The 20,973-nt window shown below is 41.0% G+C and overlaps 1 protein-coding gene and 1 pseudogene across 8 annotated transcripts in view; both read left to right on the top strand.

The window, feature by feature from the left end:
• Tmem116 (transmembrane protein 116) overlaps positions 1-20,973 on the top strand; it is a 63,055-nt gene that overhangs the window by 4,014 nt on the left and 38,068 nt on the right. For 3 of the 8 annotated variants that reach the window (XM_041648136.1, XM_041648135.1, XM_041648133.1), the window contains exons 1-5: positions 10,149-10,215; positions 10,445-10,605; positions 11,099-11,145; positions 12,019-12,082; positions 14,429-14,560. The exons of 1 other annotated variant lie outside the window; for it this stretch is intronic. In XM_041648136.1, coding sequence (XP_041504070.1) covers positions 10,462-10,605; positions 11,099-11,145; positions 12,019-12,082; positions 14,429-14,560 — 387 coding nt within the window. In that variant the 5' untranslated portion in view covers positions 10,149-10,215; positions 10,445-10,461. Of the gene's footprint in view, positions 1-9,978; positions 10,072-10,148; positions 10,216-10,444; positions 10,606-11,098; positions 11,146-12,018; positions 12,083-14,428; positions 14,561-20,973 lie in introns of those variants that run through there. 4 more of the 8 variants (XM_041648134.1, XM_041648137.1, XM_041648140.1 and 1 more) reach the window with 4 other exon arrangements.
• Positions 6,310-6,820, top strand: LOC121445862 (annotated as a pseudogene).

Below are 20,973 nucleotides of genomic sequence, written 5' to 3'. Positions count from 1 at the left end.
CTCTGTGAGTTCGAGACCAGCCTGGTCTACAGAGCCAGGGCAGGCTCTAAAGCTACACACAGAAACCCTGTCTCAAAAAACAAAACAAAACAAAAAATTAGTACTACAATTATTGTATATATCCAAAAACTGTATGTCATAAAATAGCAGGACCTAATCTTTGGTAAATTTGAGAAAAAGAACTCAATGTGTATATTATATAGGGTTATCTCCCAAGCCTAACTGCCACCATCTTCAGATCAGATGTGCCCAGTTCCAGAAGACCATCACAGCTAAGCTTGTTGATTGTTAACATTCCCTTCTAGGAGGGATGAGAGGGCTAAAGGACCCTCATCTGAGAATCCAGCCACTCCTCCCAACTGACTATATGCAATTCTGTCCTAATTGTGCATGATTTAGGGAGGAGGTAGAGTATCCAGGCTGTGAAGGACTAGGAAGGAAGCACTAGCCATGCAGCCTGTGGGCTAGTTTTCATCCATGCTGGGTACAGACCTCCCAATGTGGCTGTTTTAGGGTCACCGAGGCTCCTGCTTTTAACTCTTCATTCATGCTTTGTAAGTAACCCTAATAAACTCCTTAGTTAGCCAGGGTAGACTTTGATGGAATCAAACTTTGTCATTTGGACCTTATGAGGAAGGGGTAGGACATTGTTTAGACTCCCCCAACCCATAGGATGAGAATTCTGTAGGGAGCAAGGGAGGGAGGGAGAGAGAAGTGGATCTCCGGAAGTTCAACGCCACAGCTCTGTAAGTCAGCTACAGCTACACAGAGAAACCCTGTCTCTTTGAGGAAGAAAGAAAAGAAAATTGAAAACTCTTTATAAAACGTTTACCTTTTTTCTGTTTTCTTTCTTTTGGGCGGAGGGGTGTTTGAGATAGAGTTTCTCCATGTAACAGTCCTGACTGTCCTGAAACTCACTCTGTAGACCAAGCTGAGCTCGAATTCAGAGATCTGATATGGGATTCCCTTCTATATGCTATGAATAAGTTTTATTACAAAATGTTACCCACCATCTCAGGCATGGATTCACATAAGACCTAAAAGAAGCTTAAGAAAAAAAGAGGACTAATAGACCCACAAAAAAACAGGAGCTAAATGTGGCTTCTTGGTAGCAGCATTTTCTTGGGTGGGCTTTGTTTGCTAGAAGCAAGCAGAAGCACAGTTCCTTTAAGAAAAGGCTTCCTGATTGAGCATTAGCAGCAAAACTTGTGTGGCTTCTTTAAGAGCCAGATTCTTGGCTCATGCTAACAGCATGAACTCTGGCTCTTTCAGGAGGTCCTGCACTTAAGTGGTGTTGTAAGGAGCATGCTACTAATTGCTTAATGGCAATATAGACCTGCCGTGTCCCTGGAGCTGGTGCGGTGAGCATGGCCCACAGAGGAGGTGAACATACCTCTGCCATGTTGGACAGGGCAGAGGCAACAGGCAGAGGCGTGGAGTTGATCCTAGTCGTGTCCACTTAGCATTTAGAAAAAAAAAAGGTGCTCTTAGTCAGGAAATGATTAGACACACAATAAAGACAGATTCAGACAGAAATAAACCTCTGAATGGGTCATAGTGTGTTTTAAAAATGTACATGGGCTTGGGAGAGAGAAGAAAAAGAGTATAGACAGTTGTAAAAAAGTTTTAAAAAATAAAAGAAAGTCTTTAAAGAGACAGTAAAAGTAATATAAAAGAGGACAGTCATAGATTAAAGGAGTAAAGAAAAATAAGCCATGTAAAGATGGAATATACACAGATAGTCTGGATTATGTATATTATCGTGTTTTCTTTGAATTTTTTTGACTGCAGAGAGACATTTGATTCTGGGGGCTGCTATGTTAAACAAACATAAAGGTATCTTGACTTCAAAATTTGGGTCTAAGGATATGTTGTTTTGGAAAAGAGGTTCTGCTTTTGTTTCTACAGATTAGAACCTGTAGGTTCCTTCCAGGCTAATGTGGTTTAATAGGGCAAGATCTCCCTGAAAGGTTTCCATGAGCCCTAAAAATACTTTGTCCAACAAACAACAGGAGAAAGTTATGTTTGTAGAAAACTATCCCCAAATTCCAAAAATTATTGTTTTAAATGTTTTCATTTGAATATATATATTTCTGCTCTTGTTTAAGGTATTGTGTTTATGCAGCTCATTTAAAAAATGTAATGTATAGTTAAGAAATACAGATTAGCCGGGCGATGGTGGCGCACGCCTTTAATCCCAGCACTCGGGAGGCAGAGGCAGGCGGATCTCTGTGAGTTCGAGGCCAGCCTGGTCTACAGAGCTAGTTCCATGACAGGCTCCAAAGCCACAGAGAAACCCTGTCTCGAAAAAAACAAAAAAAAAAACCAAACAAACAAAAAAAAGAAATACAGATTAATAGGTGGTCATCCTATAATAGCCAAACTTTTAGTCATGATAGATTTTTCTAGATACATAGAGATATATTTAATTTAGATAATCTTCAACACTTCAAAGAATTACAAATATAGCATTTAAACTGTTTTAAGAACTTAGACTTTTCTCAGTAATGAGACATATCTGCTTCTGGCACAACCAATTCAGAGAGGTTGATGGACATTGAAGAAACTCGTTTTGGAATTTGCCTTCAATGTGACAAGGCTAGCCAATTGGGCAAGAAACTGCTCTTGCTTAGACTACTTGATGGTATGCTGTATGAATTAGACATGCATGACCTATAGATAAGTGACTACTGAATTTTCCAAAAGATGTGATGATCCTTCAGGGCTCCTGCTTTACCGAAGAAGCTGCCAGACATTCTGAAGGACACAGAAGAAAGCAACTGACAAACTTTGCCAGTACAAGGTGAAACAAATCTTCAAATTTTCTTCTTCACTGGAAAGTCTACCAGGTATTATAGGCCTGCAGGTTGAAGATGGATGTCCCAGTGTTACAGAAGAACTTTGAGTGACTGTCCAGGCAGCAAGATGTCTCTGTCAATTCTTGAGTTTTGGAAGTTGCTTACAGTGCACCTCCTATTTACTTAGGTAATATTATATCCTTCTGGGGTCTTTGAAGAGTGAAGATAGTTATAGTTTTTTTTAGTTATGAGAAAAGATAAATTAGATATGAAACTTTAGATTCATAAAGAAATATTGTAACTAATTCTTGCTTGATACCTATTTTGTTATATGTAATTTTACTATGTTAAAGATAAAACATCCCTTTTTATTTAGACAGAAAAGGTGAGATGATGGGGGGTTTCCCCTCTGTATGCTATGAATAAGTTTTATTACCAGTGGTTAATAAAGAAACTATTTTGCTCAATGGCTTAGTAGAGTAAAGCCAGGCAGGAAATTTTAACAGAGATATATAGAGAGAAGGTTGAATCAAAGAGATGCCATGTAGATTCCCAGGAAGCAAGAGGTAATAAACCACAAGCCTCTTGGTAAAATATAAAATAATACAAATGTTTTAATTTAAAATATAAGAACTAGCTAGAAATATGTCTACCTGTTGGCAAAACGGTGTTATAATTAATATAATTTTGGTGTGATTATTTGGATCAGGGTGGCTGGGAAATGAACAAGCAGTCTCCTACTACAGAGATACACCTGCCTCTGCCTCCCAAGTGCTGGGATTAATGGTGTACACCACCAGTGCCCAGCAAAACATTGACATTTTTGACATTGCTCATTTCTGAGTATATGAATGCTCTGGGTATGCTCCATTAGAATGGCTATCCAAAAGTGCTTTTCTGGTTGTGGTTAGTATGGAAGGCTTAACATTTTTTCCATTTTCATAAGTGTGTGTGTGTGTGTGTGGAGAGAGAGAGAGAGAGAAGTGTATTCATATTTATGTAAGCACATGTGGGTGTGCATGCAGAGGCCTGATATTGACGTCAGCAGTCATATTCCATCTCTATCCTATGCACTGAAGCAGGGTCTCTCACTCTAACCTAGAGCTCGCTGATAAGGTCAATCTTGTTAACCAGTTTGCTCCAAGGATTCCCTGTGTCCATCTGCTGGAACTATAGGCAGGCTGACATGCACACCTGGCATTTAGGTGGGTTCTGGGAGTCTGAATATTGGTTATTAAGACTTGTGAAGTGAGCTCTTTACTTACTGAGCCTCCTCAGCTATAGAAGTAGATTTTTCCCCCACCTCTGGATATCCTTAGAACTCATTATGTAGACCAGGCTGGCTCAAACTCACAGAGAACCCAGAGATCTGCCTTCCTCTATCTCCCAAGTTCTGAAATTAATGACATGTACCACTATACTCTGATAGAATTAGATTTTGGAAGAAGGGAAGGAAGTACATTGGTTGGAGGTGGTATATTGACACCTTTATTATAAATTACATTGCAAAAGTAATTGTTGTAACTACTTTGAGTGTTGCCCTGATGTGGAAAATCTAAAGGCTCACCCTGGCTATTCCATGGAGGTTAAAAGGAAGGGGAATGCTAATGGATGCTATAATACTAAGACCAAATGCAGATGGTGGAGCACCATAATGGTATAAGGTTTTATTTTCTGGGGAGGTTGTGGATGTAGTTTTGTGGTTCTACTGAAGTTTGGGTTTTGCAGTGTTTTTTCCTTGGACTTTCTTAGGAGCTATGTGACTCTAGAAACAAATGAGTTTGAAATGGGAATAATTGCAGTCATTGCTAATGTTTGGGTTTTTATTGGTGGTGGTTTGAATAAAAATAGACCCCATAGGCTCATAGGGAGTAGCACTATTAGTGGTGTGGCATTGTTGGAGGGAGTGTGTCTTAGTCTGTTCCTGACGCCTTGGGATCCAGATATAGAACTCTAAGCTCCCTCTCTAGCACCATATATGCCTGAGTGCTGCCATGCTTCCCACCATTATGACAATAGAAACCTAGCCAGGCAGTGGTGGCGCACGCCTTTAATCCCAGCACTCAGGAGGCAGAGGCAGGCAGATCTCTGTGAGTTCAAAGCCAGCCTGGTCTACAAGAGCTAGTTCCAGGACAGGCTCCAAAGCCACAGAGAAATCCTGTCTCGAAAACCAAACCTAAGGACCACGGAGTCTACAAGAGGTGAACCTAAAGAAGCTAAGTAAGAAGGTGAACCCAAGGAAAAACATATAGTTGTCCTCTTGGCTAAGGGAAGTAGACCAAATTTCCGGGGAGAAAATGGGATCTTGGGGGAGGGGTGGGATGGGGGTAAGGGGAGATGGGGAGAGAAAAGGTAGAAGGGAAGAAGGGGGGACCTGGGAAACAGGAGAATTGGGATAAAGGAAAGGTGGATAGGGGAGCACGGAACCACAATTCTTAGTTAAGGGAGCCAGTTTAGGGTGGGCAAGAGACTTGACCCTAGAGGGGCTCCCTAGTGCCCAAGATGAGGTTCCCAGTTAGTTCCTTGGGCAGCTGAGGATTGGGAACCTGAAATGACCCTATCCTAGAGCAATACTGACGAATATCTTGCATATCATCATAGAATCTTCATCTGGTGATGGATAGAGATAGAGACAGAGACCCACACAGGAGCACTGGACTGAGCTCCCAAGGTCCCAAGGAGGAGCAGAAGGAGGGAGAACATGAGCAAAGAATTCGGGACCACGAGGCGTGCATCCACCCTCTGAGACAGTGGAGCTGATCTATTGGGAGCTCACCAAGGCCAGCTGGACTGTGACCGAAAAAGCATGGGATAAAACCGGACTCTCTGAACATGGCGAACAATGAGGGCTGATGAGACACCAAGGACAATGGCAGGGGGTTTTGATCCTACTTAATGTGCTGGCTTTGTGGGAGCCTAGCCAGTTTGGATGTTCACCTTCCTAGATATGGACGGAGAGGGGAGGACCTAGGACTTAACACAGGGCAGGGAACCCGGACTGCTCTGTGGACTGGAGAGGGAGGGGGAGAGGAGTGGGGGGAGGGGGAGAAGGGTGGGAGGAGGGGGGGAAGGGTGGGAGGAGGGGGAGAAGGGTGGGAGGAAGGGAAGGGAAATGGGAGGCTGGGAGGAGGTGGAAACTTGTTTTTTGTTTATGTTTTTTTTTCTTCTTTTCGCAATAAAAAAAAAAAAGAGGTCAATGAAAAAAAAAAAAAGACAATAGAACCCTAACTAAGACAGTGGTGGTTTGTTTTATTTGTTGAAGTGCTGACCGTGACTGCAGGAAGGGTCCTGATGCAGAATAACATATCCACTGGTGAGGGTGAGAGTCATGCTCACTGCCGGGGCCTCATTTATGCGGATTCAGAACCAGGAAGTGAAAATGCACACAGATAGATAGTTTAGTTTTGTCCACAGGTCAGGTGTACCCAGAATCCCCATACTGTAAAGATTCATGGTGAAGAAGGAAACCCGGGAGTTGGCCCACCTCTCTTTTCCTCAGGCTGCCGGGAAGATGGCAGACATTCAGACCGAATGAGCGTACCAAAAGCAGCCCACGATCTTCCAAAACAAGAAGCGTGTTCTGCTTGGAGAAACTGGCAAGGAAAAACTCCCTCGGTACTACAAGAACATCGGTCTAGGCTTCAAGACACCCAAGGAGGCCATCGAGGGCACCTACAATTGACAAGAAATGCCCGTTCACTGGCAACGTCTCCATCCAAGGTCAGATCCTGTCCGGTGTCGTGACCAAGATGAAGATGCAGAGGACCATTGTCATCCGCCGGGACTATCTTTATTACATCCGAAAGTACAATCGCTTTGAGAAACGCCACAAGAACATGTCTGTGCACCTGTCCCCCTGTTTCAGGGATGTACAGATCGGCGACATCGTCACTGGGGGAGAGTGTAGGCTCCTGAGCAAGACTGTGTGTTTCAATGTGCTCAACGTCACCAAGGCTGCTGGCACCAAGAAACAGTTCCTAAAGTTCTTACCTGGAACAAATAAAGTTATTTTCTGGCTATAAAAAAAAAAGATTCATGTGACCCCCAGTGACTTCTTCAAATCATGTGCTGACCAAATTGTATGGGTCCTGGTTAGGCTGATGTCTCCTAGGAGAGCACTGAGCTATAGCCAGGCCTGGAGACTGACTTGTCTATGTACCGTGTCAAGGACACAAACAGATCACGCTGTTTTCACTAGTGGCAGAAGCTCTTGGAAACAAGCCTGCTTTAGCCTGTGGAAAGGAGGTGGCTGAAGAATTCTACTTCTCACCAGTGTTACTGAAGAACATGAATGTAGATGCTGGCCACAGTTTATTTGTGCAAGAAATGACCTTCATTGTAATATAATATAAAGTGTTGTTGTTTTTTGAGACAGGATCTTTATAGGTAGCCCTGGCTGTCCTGGAACTCACTGTGTAGACCAGGCTAGCTTTGAACTCACAGATACCTGCCTGCCTCTGCCTCCAGAGTGCTGGGTTTAAGGTGTATGTCACCATGCCTGGCAAAGGTTGTTATTTTTATATTATGAAATTTCTCACAGGCTACTCTGCCCAAATCCCAGATACACTCAGTATAGTTATTCTGTCCAAAGAGAACATTTTAGCCTGGTATGACTTTTAAAAATATCTCCCTGGTGATATGCAAGATATTCATCAGTGTGGCTATAGGATAGGGCCATTTCAGGCTCCCTCTCCTCAGCTACCCAAGGATCTAGCTGGGGACATCCCCATGGACACCTGGCGATGGATGAAGCTAGAGACAGAGACCCACATTTGGGCACTGGACCGAGCTCCCAAGGTCCAAATGAGGAGCAGAAGGAGGGAGAACATGAGCAAGGAAGTCAGGACCGCAAGGGGTGCGCCCACCCACTGAGAGGGTGGGGCTGATCTAATGGGAGCTCACCAAAGCAAGCTGGACTGGGACTGATGGAGCATGTGATCAAACTGGACTCTCTGAATGTGTCGGACAAGGAGGGCTGAGAAGCCAAGAGCAGTGGCACTGGGTTTTGATGCTACTGCATGTATTGGCTTTGTGGGAGCCTAGTCTGTTTGGATGCTCACCTTCTTAGACCTGGATGGAGGGGGAGGACCTTGGACTTCCCACAGGGCAGGGAACCCTGACTGCTCTTTGGACTGGAGAGGGAGGGGGAAGGAGATGGGGGGGGGATGAGGAGAAAGGGAGGGAAATGGGAGGAGGGGAGGAGGTGGAAATTTTTAAGTAAAAAAAAAAAACCTCCCTGGGCAGTGGTAACACACACCTTTAATCCCAGCACGCAGAAGACAGAAGCAGGCAGATCTCTGTAAATTCAAGGCCAGCCTGGTTTACAGAGTGAGTTTCAGGATAGCCAGAACTATACAGAGAAACCCTGTCTTGAAAAACAAAAACAAAAAAATGTGGAAAAGACTAAAATGTTAACATATGTGTTTGTTAGGGTTTCTGTTGCTGTGAAGAGACACCATGACCACAGCAACTCCTATAAAGGAAACATTTAATTGAGGTAGTGACTCACAGTTCAGAGGTTTCATCTATTATGATTATGGCAGGACATGTAGCATGCAGGCAGACATGGTGCTAGCTACATCTTGATCAGAAGGCATCAGGAAGTAGTCTGTGACACTAGGAGTAGCTTGAGCATAGGAGAACTCAAAGCCCACTCCCACAGTGACACACTTCCTCCAACAAGGCCACAACTACTTCAGCAAGGCCATACCTCCTAATAGTACTACTACCTTGGGGGACCATTTTCTCTTGAACCACCACATTCTGCATCCTATAAGATTATGGGAACCAGTTACATTCAAATTACCATAGCATAGATGTTTATACATAGAAATCACTTAAAATTTGGCCATCATTACCACTGTAAAGCTTTCAGGCTAGGTATTGTGGCTCAAATCTGTAATTTCAGCACTCTGGAGGCAGGATTGTTACAAATTCAAGGTCATCCTAGGCTACATAGCAAATTCAGACAAGGCAGGACTGCATTCACAATGAGATATTATTTCAAAACAAGGACAAAAACACTAACAGCAACAAAACATCATGGACATTTGTTAGTTTAATGACTTCCTGTTATGTAGATGGATATGTAACATGCAGTACCTATCATGGTCATTGAACATACATGCACCTGAACTTGTTATAGAGCTTCTTAGAAAAAAGAATGGGGCTTGGCTGGGGCAGCTGTCTGTCATGTACAAACTCCTGGGTGCAATCTCAGAACCACACACGAAGATAAACACAAGTCAGCAGCAGAACTTAAATACAGAGGCAAAAACTGAATATGACTGATATCATTGAGTTTGGGTTAGCCTTGTAGCAAAAGAAGGCATAGTTCTATTTACAAAGGAACTCCAAGGAGAAAGTGTACAAGCACACATATAAGCACGTACAGGCACACCGGCTTGTGTGCAGAAAGGTGGCATAGATACTTTAGCAATATGCCAAAGGGAAAAGTTCTCTGAACAATCTGAGATTTGTCTTGAGTAACAGAAGTGTCTTTTGTTCAAGAGCATTTTCTTATCATGCAGTGACGCTGTCATTAGTCTCTTCACCCTCAGTAGGGAGACATGATCAAAAACCTCCAAATGTTCCCAAGACTCTTTCTTCACTACCGATCTTTACTTGTTTAAGACAAGTTATTCTGTGCAATCATCCACTTAAAATGTCTGGTTTTCCATGCTAGACTATACTCTCACTCTAATATGAACACCATTTATTTAAATAGTTTCAGCCATGCAAATGTTTGTTACAATATGCAAGAGCTAGGATGTAGCTCAGTGGTCAGCATGCTTGTGTGACATTTGGCAGGCTTTAGGCTCAGTCCCAGCCCTTAGACACAAGAGGTGTTTGCTGAGCACATGAAAGTATAGATAAAGCAGTGAGCGTTCTTGTGATTTCTCTCTCCCAGGCTCTGTCAGAATCCTCCCAAATACTGTCCACATGCTGTTCTATACATCGTTGTCCTATTCAGACTGTTTCTTGGTGCTCAAACATTTCCCCCTGTGTTATAAGCTCCTGGAAAGCTCTATCTAGATTCTTTTTTTATCTTTGTGTTTCCTATAATACATTGACTTATACAAAATTGATTACACATGCTAAGTAAATGGCATGATATAGAATAGTATTTAATATGTTAATATTGACTATAACAAATATAATGTCTTCTCTCACTGGACAGTGGTGGTGGCAGTGGCACATGCCTTTAATCCCAGCACTCAAGAGGCACAGGCAGGAGGATCTCTGTGAGTTCGAGGCCAGCCTACTCTTCAGAGTGAGTTCAATGACAGCCAGGTCTATATAGAGAAACCCTGTCTCCAAGAAAAAAAAAACTATTCTCTTCTTGATTTTCACTATTACTAAAACTTTGTTAATCAAGTGTGCCTGCCACCTTTTTCGTCATTCTGTCCCTAAATGGGTAAGTTTTAACAGGCCTCTGTTTTACTCCATTTTTCCTTTTTCTTTTTTCCTATTCTATTTCTTTTTTGAAATTTTATCTTTTCACTTTAAAATATACTCTCTGCTTTGTATTGCTCCTGCTTCTTGCTCCTTCTTAAAATTTCTAATGTTTCTTACAACCTGGTTTCTTATGTCACCTACTTTTTCTGTTTTTGTCCTCCTTGGCCCTTCCACCTCCTGCCCTTAAGATTCGGGGCAGGATTAGATGGGGTGGAGCCCAGCTGAAACAGGGGTGGAGCTACTTGTTATGAGCCTGGCTGAGAAGGGCCTGGACTGGAGAGTTGCTGGGACTGAAGTCCTTATGGACCTTCCACTGGAGATTGGCCATCCGGAAGGCAGATGGGACCCTGTAAGGTCAAAACTGGTCGTCCTCCCCTGCTTTTTGCTCCTTTCTTCCAGTCTGTTCCATGTCTTATTCACAGTGGCTTTCTCCATACTAATAACCTTTTCCCTCGTCATCATTTCCTCCTTGTCTCTCTTCAACTTTGTCAGTCAGCTTCAGTTAGCATTCTCTTCCTGCCATCTGTTTGTCCTCCCTTAGACCTTAGCCTTTCCTCTCTCTTTGTCATCTTGTTCTTGTAGTTTTTTCAACTTTGCTTTCGCAGTCAGTCACTTCCCGTTCATTGCTCTGTTTCCTTTAAAATTTTACTGTTTAAGGAGTTGGGTTGGGAGCAACAAGGTCCTGCCTTCCCACAGGTCTGCTCAGATTTCACTCCTTCCCAGACCTGGAGTGGATTTGAGGGTCTGTTAATAAACACTGGAACGGAAGTCAGGTTGAACATTAAATGTAGGATATTAACACCTCTCTCTCTCTCTCTCTCTCTCTCCTCTCTCTTGTTTAGTTTTTTCCTGCAATACAGTGGATACAGTTTGTCACAGCTACTCTGAGGTATGTTTTTTGAGTCTCATATCACATGACTTGGCAGACTAGAGAGCTGTGCAGCTTTCTATGTCTAGCTCCTGAGGGTTCCATTTGACTTTTTAGTTAGAAATTCTTTCCTATGTTGATATTTTCTCACTAGTAAAAGGTCCAGGGGCTAGGAAGATGGCTTAGTAGATAAAGTTCTTGCTTCCTAAGCATGAGAAGCTGAGTTGGAATCCCCAGCACTCTCATGAAAAGCCAGCTGTGTGTTACCTGCCTGTTGTCTCAGACGCGAGAGACAGAGACAGAAGCTCTTGGGGGGCTGCTGGCTAGCTGATCCAGCAGAATCTGGGAGCTCCAGGTTCAGTGAGAGAGCATGTCTCAAAAAATAAGGTGGAGAGTGATAGAGGAATACACTGACATTGACCTCTGGCTGCCCTCCTCTGCTGGGTCACCACACCTACTCCTATTCCCAGTGGAAGCAAGAATTGGAGTAACAGGAAGGAGGGAGGCCACTCATCTGAAGTGAGTGGGCAGCCTGTCAGCAGGACGGGTGCAGACCAGCATCAGCACACACCTCAGCACTGCATGTGTTAAATGCTGTGAGGAAAGTGAACATCTAAGCCCAGCACTTAGGGGACTGAGGCAGGAGGATCACTGTGAATTTGAGGCCAGCCTGGTGTACAGAGTGGGTTCCAGGCCATCAGAGGCTACCTAGTGAGAGAAATTGGAATGATAATGAAAAGATTGGCATGCATCTAGACAAGGAGAACATGAAAATTCATGAAATACTCTAAATTTAAAAATATGTGTGGTATATTTTATATCAGTTATGCAAATAAATAATAAAACCAGAGTCTTATCACTGTATTGTAATAGCCAATTGTCTGTGTCTCTCAGTGTTATAGGTTCAAGTTCGCTTATCACTTATGCTGTGTTCCAGAACCCACAGATGTCTGCAGAGGTAAGCGTGTCTTTCCATTAAGTTTGAACTGCTGGTGATTTAGCCTCTAAAGTAAGTGCCAGGAAAGCACCAACTGTGCACAGTGGAGAATTCTGTGATTTACTAATACGTCCCTAATTATAATAGATGGGCAGTCCTCTGGCCAGGACTGCAAGCTGTACCTTCAGTTTCTAGAGATTAACTATTAAGTGTGACCCTCTTTGTACTGTAAATTGTTAAGGTTAAGGAAGCTGCTGTCTGAAGCCTGGGGCCTGTCTTGATGCTAAGTGTGGTAAGGCTCTCCCTCCAGGTGAGCAGCTTTCTTTCTTTTTCTTTTCCTTTTCCTTTTCTATGATTCTTTTTTTTTCTTTTTTTTTTTTTCAAGATAGGGTCTCTCTATATAGCCCTACATGTCCTGGAGCTCACTCTATAAACCAGGCTGTCCTCAAGCTCAGAGCCACCTGCCTCTGCCTCCCCAGTGCTGGGATTAAAGGTGTACACCACCACGGCCAGGTTAGGTGAGCTTTCTGATCATGACTTGTGAGAACACTGGAGTGGCCAAGAGGCAGTTCCAAGTCTTGTTTGCTTGAAACATACTTATTTGCTGGTCCCATCTTCCTCAGCAATTATAGTTTCATTTTGAAAAAAAAAATACATCCTTTATAAAAATAATCACACCAAAATGTTCAAGTTTAAGACCTTCCTGCTGGACACAGTGAGACTCTATCTCAGAATAAGACACATACATGCCAACATGTGCGCTGGTGCCTACCCCCTCCCCCCACTGCACTCATGAAGTGCTAGCAAGAAGTGGTCTACTTGCCAGCTCAATAAAGACTTTAAAGGACAGGGAGAAATTATTGCTGTAATCAGACTGAATGGCTCAGAATTAGCCACAGTGTGGTTTAATGTGTATGCTGGAGAGCTGTTGGATCTGGAAAACCATCAAGATTGTGGTTTGGCACAGTTCACACTTGAGGAAACTGCAGAGGCCCAAGATTAAGTTACACACCAAGTAGCAGAGCCAGGCTTTTCAGAAGACCAAGTCTCTCCGAAGTGAGCAAATACAATATTTTTTTATACTCTAGGTATATTCTCTCGGTGCTTTAAACCCTAAATATTTCTTTGATAATCTTGTTATGAATCCCAGGTAGTCTTGCTGTAGTCCAGGTAGCTTCAGATTCTTGGTTCTCTGCCTATGTCTGCTGAGCACCATGATCACCAGCCTGTTCTGGTGCACGTGGTTAATACATGTTTCAGATTGTAAGTCAGCTTGTTAAGTTCCACAGGGAAATCAGTAGAGAATAAGATGCATTTAATTTATACATCCATTTAGAGAGAACTGCCATTTTATAGTATCTTACATCCATGATTACTACATATTTCTTAGATTTTCTCTGCTGTATCTTAATAAACATATTTCTTCTGTATAATAATCAGAAAAGAACTGGGTGTGGTGGTGCATGCCTTTAATCCCTGCACTCAGGAGGCAGAGGCAGGTGGAAGCCAGCCTGGTCTACAGAGTAAGATCCTGTCTCAAAAATTAACTAAATAATAAAATAGAGTGGAAAAAAAGTAATTGGAACCATGGAGGCACAAAGATACCAAAACATAAGCAGTCAGGGGCTCAGTGAATAAGAGCACATGCAAGAATGAAGCCTTGAGTTCAGATCCTAGCACTCAGGTAAAGGGTGTGCTTGGCCATGTGCATGGCTGTGCACAATGCTGTGTAGGTGGAGACGAGGACCACTGGAGTTGCTGGCTATCAGTCTTTCATAGATTCAGTGGAAGACCCTGTCTCAGAGGAACATGGAGAGTGGTAGAGCAGCCCTCCTCTGTCTTCATGTCCATGCACAGAGCACATCTAATACATGCCACACTCACACAGATACGTACAAAACCAAGAAAATATGGAGACTTCATCAGTATAGTCAGAAGGCAGAAGAAAGCACATCGATCATACTGGATTTCTCTCACTTTTAAGTCCTTGACTACATGTGTAAACACGTAGCTCATGACATCATTTTCTAACTTTAGAATATGTCGGCTGTGTATCCTTAGTGCTTTTGCTACAGCTCTACTGTAAATCTTTCATCTCTCCATTCTAGCTTTGGCCCCTGTGGCTGAGGAAGGAGTGTCCCTCTGAGTGAGAGTGCTGAGCTATTCACAATCTCTCTTACTCCAGGACTTTGAAGATCTGGTTAGAGATCCCTTCCTATCGGGAATCTTTCTTTACATTATCAATAGACAAACAGTTGCAGAGGGCTTGGCACCAATTTTCAACTCAAAGCATAAAACATAAAGGTAACTTATATTTTTTTCCTAGCTACATCACTTACTGAATCAAGATTTTGTGATTTTTGACAGATAAAACCACTCTTTTATCTGAGCTTTTCTGACCTGTTCCTGGGAATTTGCTGGCTTATAAAAGCACTTCTCTATGGAACTTCAGCACCCTACAAGGACAGCATCTGCTATAACCTACAGACAGTCGGAGAGGTGAGCATTCTTAGACTCCACCAACATTGTGCAAGGATGGTGGATTCAGATAAGTACCATTCAGATCAGAGATGATCCATTATGGAAATACAGACACATCATCCACTGTTACACTTTGATAGGTAGCACAAATAATAAAAACCCAGAGAAAGATGATTGGGGTTTAACCAATCATCAGAAAAAGCAAAGCAGCCAAACCAAAGAGAGGTAGATAGTTCCTACCTCTGAGAAATCCTCTAACTGAAAAGAGAGCAAGTTTCTGCCTCATCCTGCCTTATATTCCTCTCTAGTGCTGGAATTAAAGGCACGTGACTCCCTAGTACTGGGATTAAAGGTGTGAGCCACCACCACCTGGATCTGTTTCTGCATTGATCTTGTGTAGCTCAGGGTAGCTTTGAAATCACAGAGCTCCATCTGCCTCTGTCTCTCAAATCTTGTGATTAAATCTGTGTACCACCATTGCCTGTCCTCTAGTGCCTTAGTTTTACATTCTGGTCTTCAGGAAAGCTTTATTTATAAAACATAAATAAAGTAGCTGGGCGGTGGTGGTGCACGCCTGTAATCCCAGCACCGGGAGGCAGAGGTAGGCGGATCTCTGTGAGTTCGAGGCCAGCCAGGTCTACAAAGGGAGTTCCAGGACAGGCTCCAAAGCTACAGAGAAACCCTGTCTCAAAAAACCAAAATAAATAAAATATCACTATATTAGCCGGGCGGTGGTGGCACATGCCTTTAATCCCAGCACTCGGGAGGCAGAGGCAGGTGGATCTCTGTGAGTTCGAGGCCAGCCTGGTCTACAAGAGCTAGTTCCAGGACAGGAACCAAAAGCTATGGAGAAACCCTATCTCGAAAATCCAAAAAAAAAAAAAAATCACTATATTTCCACTTTTTCTCTAAAATAAAAAGGCTATAACTAATATAAGAAAAACTATATATAGTAGGTACAATAATTATATACAATATATACAGGCAATAAATACATTAACAATGGCATTTGACAAATTTAGAGAAAATACTCCATATCTATCCTATCTTGGTGAGTCCAAAACCTTGTACCTAATTTACTTTGTATCATAACTTGCATTATCGTCCAAAATTATCTTTTGATATCTTTCAATTTTATATACTTTATATTTCTTTAGCAAATTTCTTTTCTGAGATTCATAAACAATTAAAACTATAACTAAAACTATCTAGTCTTCAACTCCCTCAGAGACTCAAGAAGCAAATAATATTAAATGAGTAAGCAGGAAGTGTAAGCAAGAGACTTCTAAAAAATGTGAGCAATGACAGAAACATCTGGCTGCCTGAACAGTCACCCAGTGTTCCTCTGCAATGTTGGGGCATCCATCTTTGGCCTATAGGCCTAGAATATCTGAAAGACTTTTCTTTTTTTTTAAAAAAATTTATTTTTATTTTTTATTTTTTTTGGTTTTTTGAGACAGGGTTTCTCTGTAGCATTGGAGCCTGTCCTGGAACTAGCTCTTGTAGACCAGGCTGGCCTCGAACTCACAGAGATCCGCCTGCCTCTGCCTCCCGAGTGCTGGGATTAAAGGCGTGCGCCACCACCGCCCGGCCTGAAAGACTTTTCTATGAAGCAGGGTTTTTGAAGGACCAGCTTGTCTGAGCAAGGGTTGGCAGTCACTCTTCTTTTGTGTTCTGCTTGTCCCATTAGGACAGCATCTGTCAGCAATTGAGGAAAGCACATTTTTCTTGCCCAGTGACTTACTTTTGTCACAAAGAAAGTAAATTCCATGTGGTGTTTCTTCAATGTCCATCATCTTCTCTGAAGTAGATTGGTGCTGCCAGGATCAGACATGTCTCATTGTCTCAAAAAAAGAAAAAATAATCAATGTTATTAAAATATCTTAAATGCCATATTCTGTATATCTGTGAAGTAGTTGAAGATGACCTGTCTATTTAATATATTTCTTTGTTTGACCTTGAAAGCATACTTAGTATGACTTCAAGTTTGATTGTAACCAGTGACTAATTGCTAACCTACATTTCTTATTATTCTAAATAGTTGGTAATAATAACTTCCAAGGACTAGAAAATTGCATTACATTGTTAAATGAGCTCTATAGGTATAATACCTTGAATTAGAAACGTATGTGCAGTCTGTTTTAACAAAATTAATCTCAAATTTCTATCAATATACAAAATTAGTATACAGTATATCAAGTTCAATCCAATATAAAACATTTAAAACTAGTAGTTGCTTTCTAAAAGTAGATTCAATGATCCGTCTTTTTATCTTATCTATATTACCCATTTTTTCTTTTTTTTTTCTTTTTTTTTTTTTTTTTTTTTGATTTTTCGAGACAGGGTTTCTCCGTAGCTTTTTGGTTCCTGTCCTGGAACTAGCTCTTGTAGACCAGGCTGGCCTCGAACTCACAGAGATCCGCCTGCCTCTGCCTCCCGAGTGCTGGGATTAAAGGCGTGCACCACCACCGCCCGGCCCATTTTTTCTTTTCAAAGTAGATTCTACCCTTTTATTCTATCATATCTGTATCTTGTTTTTCTTTTCAAAACAAGAACTCTGCATCTAATCTCCTTTGTTCAAATTTCCTCCTGATCATAAACAATAATAACAATAACAACTGGTAACCAACCCCCCTAAACAGTGACAAATATTCATAATCCAATGAATGACCAAAAACCACCCACCCCACCTCTTGGGAATGTGGGTGCCATATTCTTAAATTTACTTCCTGCTGTCTGGGGGTGGCAGCATCTTTAGGGGATCCTGAAAATTTTTGGTTAATTGTAAAATTCTAAGAGAGATAGCTTTATTATTTGTTCTCCAGTCTCTGCATAATGCGAAAGTGCAGGGCTTGCCTAGTCCTGGCTAGAGTAGTCTGTTAATCTCGATCATTTTAGCTAGCCATCTTGAAATTGTTCTGACCAGTTTGTATTCCAGAAGCTGATCTTTAGGTGCTGTTTTTCAGCTTAGTGGTGTTAACATACTCCTAGAGGAGTCAAAGGTCATGGTTAGGCATGCTCATGGTTCAATGTAGAAAACTGATAGAGACTGAAACCCAAAATAATCATGTACAGGAAGGTAGATGAAATCTTTTTCTAGAATTAGGTAGTATTCTATATGACCATTAATGTCATAACACACACACACACACACACACACACACACACACATATATTATAATCTTATACCTTAAGAAAAGCTGTTAAAGAGTCAATATAAAACCAAAGGATTATGAGATTAGTAGCAATAAAAAAGTCCTTAAAATTTTGCTTTTCTTCTGTCCCATATCAGGTGGCTCTTCTGATATGAGATGGAGATTTTGGATTTCACTTTAATAAAGCATACTTGGTTTTAGAGAAGGAGAGAGCCATAATTCAACTCCAAAGCCAGCTTTAATCTTTAACTGGACTGAGACTACAAAAGACCGTTTGTATATATGTCTGTAGAGAATAGCAGAAACAAACATTTGGGAAGATTTACAAAGTTTTATCCTGTTAGAAATGTGATATACCAATAGGCCAACTTACTCTTTTTCTTGAAACAGTTCTTGATGATTTGTCCCTTTTCTTCAGATGTCTGGTTTGTCCAGTAGTCTTCAGATTCCTTAGCTGGATACCTTTATTCTCTTGAAAAGACAAAAAACGGGGGCTGGAGAGATGGCTCAGAGGTTAAAACCACTGGCTGTTCTTCCAGAGGTCCTAAATTCAATCCCCAGCAACCACATGGTGTCTCATAACTATCTGTAATGGGGTCTGATGCCCTCTTCTGGTGGGTGTGTATATACATAATTATTTTTTTCTTCTTTTTTTCTAGTATATATATAATTAATAAAGAAATCTTTAAAAAAAAAGACAGAAAACAAAACCCTTCCCCAGCCCTAACTTTGGGGAGATTCTCTTTCAGCGAGTTATATCTGATAAAATGAAAACCATTTGTTAGTTTTATAGGATAGTACAGATTAAAAGGCCAAGATGTTTGATGAACTATCATCTCTTCTACTTAAGCAGTGTCTCTTGTTCAAATCAAATGTTTATGTTTGGTGGTATCCATAACTTTTTTTCTCTTATAAAAACTAAAGTAAAACCCCTTTGCCAACATACACATGTCCTGGTTTCCATTCTGAGGTCAATACATCTTTCAAGTATAATGGATGATTTAATTCTGTAGTTTTTTCTACTATCCAATGTCTCTCTGCAGCTGTTGTTCCTTTCTCATTAGCAGTTAGAAAATTCAAAGGTAACAAAGTATTGTGCAATCTATTTCTGGGGTCTTCATCATCCCTTTCTGTTTGACATATCCTTTAGGGTTTGATTTGGTCTTTCTAAAACTGCCTACTCTATAGTATTGTGTGTTATAGATGTAATGTGCTTTATATTATAATAAGCAAAATACTGATTCATTTTCTTAAAGACATATGCTGGAGCATTGTCTGTCTTTATTTGTACAGGTATACTCATGATGACCATAACGTCTAGCAAATACTGAATTAGCCTTTTCCAAACTCAAAGCAGTTGCCCATTGAAAACCTAAATTGATATCAATGTTGTAGTATACATATTTTTGTTTTCCAAATTCTACAAAATGGAATACATCCATCTGTCAGATTTTATTTCTCTGAGTACCCTTTGGGTTACTTCCTGCAGGGTGTGGTGTTTGGTTGTATAAAGAACAAATAGGACATTTTGTTATAATTTCCTTGTCGTGTTGCCATGTAATGGAGAAGTCTTTTTTAAAAAAAAAAACCTTTGCTGTTGACATGATGTTTTTATGAAATTCTGAGGCCTTCAGCACATTTCCAATCAATAATTGATTAATTTCTGCATTACCTTGTGCTAGAGGACCTGGCAGACCCGTATGGGATCGGATATGGGTTGATGCCTATTCCTGATTATATCTTGTACCTGAATGAATAATGAAGTCAATTCTGTATCACCTGGTATAAATTCAGCAGTCTCAATATGCTAAACAACTCTTTCTTCATATTGCAAATCAGTAACTATGTTGAGAGATTCTTTAAAATCCCTTAGTACCATGAGAATAGCATATAATTCTGCCTTTTGGACAGAATCATAAGGCGCTTTTTCCACTTTACTTAAATTTTATGATTTGTAACCTACCTTTCCTGGTTTATTTGCTTTAGTATAGAATGTTGGGGCTCCAGTTATTGGTGTGTCCTGTAAAATGTGAGAAAGGGTCCAATTAGTTCTCTTAATAAGTCAGATTCTCTCGCTTTTGGGATAGTTGTTGTCAGTGTCTCCCAAAAAGTTACTAGAAGCTCTCTGCCAGTGTTCACTTTCTTCCCATAATTTGTAAATTTCATCACTAGTAAAAGGTACTATAATTTCTGCTAGGTCTATTCCTGCTAATTGGCAAAGTCTCAATTTTCCTTTTATATTTAACTCAGAGACATTTTCCACATACGTTTATAAGTTTCACTTGGTTTATGTGGTAAAAGGATCCTTCTAAGATAATATCTTTCCTCTGCATTAAAATTCATATAGGAGAATGTTTGGAGGGTAATATGACCAGAATGCAGTTAAGATTTGGTTTCACATGATCCACATGTACCTTCTGTAATTTCTCTTCAATCAAAGTCAGTTCTCTCTCTGAACTTCAGCTGATAATTCTCTGGGTCTCTTTAAGTCATTGTCACCATCTAAGCTTTTGTTTAAATTAACCAGGTCATCAGGATCTATCCCAATAATGCACTGTAGATGGGAAATGTTCCTTAGAAATGTTTGGAAGTCATTAAGAGTCTGCAATCAATCTCTCCTAATTTTCACCTTTTAGGGTCTAATTTTTTGTAAACCTATTTTATAGTCTACATATTGAATAGAATCTCTTCTTTGTATTTTTCAAGAGCAATTTGTAATCCCCAGCAAGGCAAAATTTTCTTTACTTCTTCAAGCATTCTCTCTGTAGTATTTACATTTGAATCAGATATCAAAATGGCATTCATGTAATGGTAAATTATAGATTCAGGAAAATGCTTACATATCATTTCAAATGACTGACTTATAAAATATTGGCACAGGGTAGGGCCATTTAACATTCTCTTTGGGAGAATCTCTCATTGATATCATTTAGCAGGCTGATAATTATTACAAGTAGGCACTGTGAAGGCAAATTTTTGCTTTTTTTCTTGTAAAGGTATAGTGAAGAAGCAGTCTTTTAAATCAATTAATATAAGGGCCATCCGGGCTGGAGAGATGGCTCAGCGGTTAAGAGCATTGCCTGCTCTCCCAAAGGTCCCGAGTTCAATTTCCAGCAACCACATGGTGGCTCACAACCATCTGTAATGGGGTCTGGCGCCTTCTTCTGGCCTGCAGGCATATACACAGAATATTGTATACAGGGGGCTGGAGAGATGGCTCAACAGTTAAGAGCATTGCCTGCTCTTCCAAAGGTCCTGAGTTCAATTCCCAGCAAC

Source organism: Microtus oregoni, unplaced genomic scaffold (genome assembly GCF_018167655.1).
Source record: "Microtus oregoni isolate MIOR12 unplaced genomic scaffold, Mior012 000003F_ref0000135, whole genome shotgun sequence".
NCBI lineage: Eukaryota > Metazoa > Chordata > Mammalia > Rodentia > Cricetidae > Microtus > Microtus oregoni.
This window is presented reverse-complemented; position numbering and strand designations above follow the sequence as displayed.